The 4,732-nt window shown below is 50.3% G+C and overlaps 1 protein-coding gene across 1 annotated transcript in view; it reads right to left on the bottom strand.

Annotated features, from left to right (window-relative positions):
* Nucleotides 1-4,732, bottom strand: part of MKRN2 (makorin ring finger protein 2) — a 14,589-nt gene that overhangs the window by 1,422 nt on the left and 8,435 nt on the right. Inside the window, 3 exon segments of the mRNA XM_010008856.1 lie at nucleotides 1,147-1,257; nucleotides 2,644-2,858; nucleotides 4,278-4,582. Coding sequence (XP_010007158.1) covers nucleotides 1,147-1,257; nucleotides 2,644-2,858; nucleotides 4,278-4,582 — 631 coding nt within the window.

Below are 4,732 nucleotides of genomic sequence, written 5' to 3'. Positions count from 1 at the left end.
ACAAACCCATTAGTATGTTCCTAGCATTCCTCCCATGTATTTTCTACCACTACATCTATTATGAACCAGTTTCTCTTGTCAGGTCCTTTGGAAGTTGATGACAATACTTTGAATTTAAGTTTCCATCAGCTTTGTTGTTAACCAAGCTGGTGTAGTAGATTTCTATAAAGATGTTCCTTGCAGAGGTTGTGGGGAGGGGTTGGTGGGTTGTTCTACAATGAAACCAAGAGGAAAACTGCAGAGAAAATGGACTTGCAAACTTAATATGCCCTAGTTCCTCAGGCATAGATACAGTCTGTCAAATAGCAATTAAATTAGGAAGAAAGCTCAACAATAACAAAAAATAACAAACACCCAACCAGGCAGTGCACTAAAAGCAGAATGAATTTGCCTTGGTCTGGAACACGAGGGGTCTGTGACTTCCACCCGTCTAGGTTGGACTTTTTCTCCACCCCACCCTGGCATACAAATCAGAATGGATCTGAGCTGGCATGACCCCTGCTCTTACATTAACTTCCCCTTTATTAGCATTATTTCATTCCATGCAAGACTAAATCCTCAAGTTACCCTGGCTGCCAAGAGACCCATTATACATTATACTCCTTGGTACAGAAATTCTACCTACAAGACAATGTGTTTTTCTTCTCTTTCATACACCAGGCTGACAAGACCCAACCCCACTTCCAGCCCTGCCCAGCACCTCTGTTCCAAAGCTCACCTCCCTGAGAACCTGGCCATCACACACTGCACTTAGCACAGGTTTCTGGGGGCAACTTCCTACCCTCAAGTCAAAGACTCTGTGAATCAAAATATGAGGACTATATTAATACAGCCCCACTTGTCAAGCAACCATCAGATCTTCCTTCCCTGTTTGCTTTCCTCAGTAACCCACAACCTTTTAGGCAGTTCTGTTGAACGGATCCATAGAGAAGGCACAAAGCCAATTTTGGTAAATTAACTGAAAGAGTTTCAGTGTTTCAGAGCACAAACCCTTTCCTGACAGTCAGGGAGTTAAATAAAAGCATTAACAGGGGTTAAGAGTTCTCTCTAGAACAGGTTGTTTGAAAACGAAGGCACTCCCCCTGCCTGGGGCTGTGTGTCTGTCTCCAGGAGGAGGGGAACAGTGTCTGTGGTCATCGAACTTACCCCACCCCCTGCTTAAACGCTTCAATCAGTTCGTTCTTCTTCTCCTGCTCCTCTACCCAGTAGGCGCTGGGAATGACAAACTCGGAGATCACACGGCACTGTGGGCAAGACCTGCATGGGTGGAGACACAACAGTGACCCTCTGCCAGAAACAGCAGTGTCCCCTGGGAACAGTTTGTCACTGGGAAGCAGCACCCCCCTCCTCACACCACATTGGTTACTAGTTTCAATTCAATAACCCAAGCAAGCACAGTCAGGGCCCTGTGTGATGCTGTGTTGGTTTCCAGACTTGAACAAAAGCCACAGGATTGTCCTCAAGACACAGCAGGAAACAGCTGCTATTCCCAACGGGCAGAAAGAAACCCTAACTCTTCTGTGAGCCCTGCAGCAGAAAGCCAAATGGCTTGAAAGAAGACAAAGGAAGGTCTCCAAGCCCTCTGAAATGTGACTTGGCTTCTGCCAGCAGGAGGGAATTGTTCACTTGGTGGTTTTAGGAGGCTGATTTCTACATGAGGAGCTAAGATCAAGAATCAAATATGCAGGTTCAGGCATCTCAACAAGCCTTTATTACCCACTGAACACCTTGTCTCCCAGCAGGCAGAGCTTTTAGAACTGAGCCAAGTCCCTCCTTTACTCCAACTCTGTGTGTTCACTATTAGGGAGAAATGTAAAATAAAACCATGTTGGAAGGATTTCTGTTAGCATTGAATCCCAAACAAATTCCAGGACACTGTTTCTGAAAAAATCCCTCTCACAGTCCCTGCTGCAGGCAGAACATCTCAGTACCTGCCCAACAGGAGCTGGAGGTTGTGTCCTCAGGAGCTGATGTTCAGTTTAATGAAATTTATAATGGAAGTTGTGCAGAAAAGTCTGTTTTGGCAGAAGACTGAAAATATTTCCCCACCTTTCCCTCAGCATGCTCGTCACTTGAGAGTTTTCAGAGAGATGCTCAAAAAAGGAAATTGCCCTAATTGGATGTTTTAAATTCTCTCATCTGAGGAGTAGAATGTTTCTTAGAGCTAGAAGGGGAAGGCATTTACTCAGACACCGATCAATGTGTGATGAGTGGGACACTGAGCTTGAGCCTAGAGAAAAATCCAGTAACTAAGCACATGCACAGACAAGGAGTCAGGGGCTCCAACACAGGCTCAGAGGGCTCAGAGTCCACATCTGTGCACCTTGTCCCACCCTCAGCACGGCAGGAGGGGTCGAGTTACACAGAGCCAAGCCCCTCCCATCCAGCAGCAGTCAGTGAATGCTACCACCAAAGGGTACCCCTGGTGTCCTACAGGTCTTGAAGGTGGTTCTCAGAGCCACACTCCAACGTCCTGGGATTTGCCAGCACTGGGACCAGGATTTTCTGAGTTCAGCTGGTATCAAAGGCTGTGTTAAAATCCCCCACTACCAGTTTGGTTTCTGTGTCAAGTCAAAGCACAGCAGAGAGCCCCCCTCACCAACAGAGGCCCCGGGGAGCAGACCCTGGGTCACACCCACTTACTTGATGATGGGGTTCTCAAACTGCTTGGCACATCTCCACTGCCGGATGCACGACAAGCAGTAGGTGTGGTTGCAGTTGGAGAGGATCCCAAACCTCCTCTCAGAGGCCGAGGGCTTCTCATACACCACTTCCATGCAGATGCTGCACACTTTGTCCTGACTTGCCTGGAAGGCAAAGGCCTTCTCCATGTCGTGCTCAAAGGTGGCCATGCACATCTGTCAGGGAGAGACACCACTGGTGATTGCAGGCCACATGTCAGCTTGAGCCTTGTCAAGCAAAGGTGGCTGTGAAAGGGCTGTTGCAGGGGAAACAAGGTGCACTGATTGAGAGCATCATTCCTACCCCTCACTGTCAGGATTTAGTTTTGAGAACATTGAATTCAATCACATAGTTCAGCCCTTGAGTGTTCTCATCAGCTTCAGGAGTATCAGACATAAGGCTGCCTGAGCACTCCTCATTTTGCCCTTTCCAGCTGTCTGTCTCAAAAAAGCTACTGCACAAGATGCTTCAAATGCCCCTAAACTACCTAATTCAGGGTCCAGAACAGGTGCCACACTCAGGATGTTACTCTGCTTCACAGTAAGGCCACAGCCACTCACTGGAGACTAAGCTGTGCCCCAGCTAAGGACCTAGTCTGGTGTGACAGGGGTTCCTGCACCCCTTCTCACCAACAGCACCCCAGCATGACCTTCCACAACCAGCTCACACTCTCACAGCACTACAAGCAGCTGGTGGTTACACCTGCACAGTTTTACCTCTTGCTTTTCAAAGTTCTCAGGACTTGACATGGGAAAAGAAATTTAAGACTTTAAATTACAATAATAATGAAAAAGATGCAAAATAATTCCACCTTGGTAGCAGCACTCTGACTCATGCAGCTCCTCCTCCTGCTTTCAGAGCTTAGCAGTGACAGGACACCAGGTATCCAGCAGCTCCCTGCCTGCACTAAACCTGAGGGTTTTAACCCCTTGGATTCTACTCCACTCTAGAGAAACTCATGATTCACTGACCACAAAGGCTGCTGGTCTTTCTCCTCCTCAGCCTTGAGAAGTCCTGCACTGACCAGCCCTGACCTAAACCTGGTAGCCAGGCAAAGAGCAGCCCCTTGAGCCCAGCTTTACGCAGCCAATTCCTCATCCGGTCCCTCCAGCCATCCTACCTCAAGTTCAGCTCCAAAACCTTTGTCCTCCCTTCAGCCTGTCTCTGCTTGACCCTGCCCTGAAATCAGCCACAGCCAAGAGGAGACGACTCAGCAGCTGGGCAGGGTGAGCCCTCAGAAGGCCCCAGCAGCCCACAGCTCCCCTCCCTGCTGTGCTTAACACACCACGAGACACCAGCTAAGCTACAAGAGACATTCTCCTGGTACAGTTTTGGGGTGTCCTGGGAGAAGGCTGCAGGCAAATTTCCAGTCAGGATGAAATAGGAAGAAGCTCCTGGAAAAGGCTACCTGCATCATCACCACCCAGATGCTAGAACAGACCACTCTGAGAATCATTTTATAGCTGATCCACAACAAAACAAGAGCTCTTGGGAATGGGTTCTTCCACTCAGCGCATCCCGGGGATTTTAGAGGGAACAGTCCCAGCCCTGCCCTGAGCAAAGCAGATCTCCCCCGGGTTTCCTGTCAACCTCACCATCTCGTGGGCCTTCCTCTGCTCGGGGTCGAAGGGGTGGAGCACCTGCAGCCCGCAGATCTCACACAGCTCCCCGTGGAGGTAGAGGCAGCGCTCCCCGAAGTGGCAGGCGCCGGCGGCCGCGTAGGGACAGAGCTGCTCCCCCTCGGCGCCCCAGCCGCCCCCCGCCGGCTCCTCCAGCCCGCTGCAGATGGCTTCCAGGTAGGAATGGGGCTTCATCTCCAGGTTGTCGTTCTGGTCGCTGTAACACAGCACCTCCCCCGGGGCACTGGGCTTCTGCTTGTCCTCGCTGGGGCCACACAGATCTTGGGGAACAGGAGGACAGGCTGAGACACGGCGGGCGCTGCACCGGCCCCACGCATGGAGCTACACACACACAAGGGGCCCCTCACACACACACACAAGGGGACCCTCACACACACACACACAAGGAGCCCCACGCAGACACACACATC

Source organism: Chaetura pelagica, unplaced genomic scaffold (genome assembly GCF_000747805.2).
Source record: "Chaetura pelagica isolate M959 unplaced genomic scaffold, ChaPel_1.0 scaffold52, whole genome shotgun sequence".
NCBI classification, from domain to species: Eukaryota; Metazoa; Chordata; class Aves; order Apodiformes; family Apodidae; genus Chaetura; species Chaetura pelagica.
This window is presented reverse-complemented; position numbering and strand designations above follow the sequence as displayed.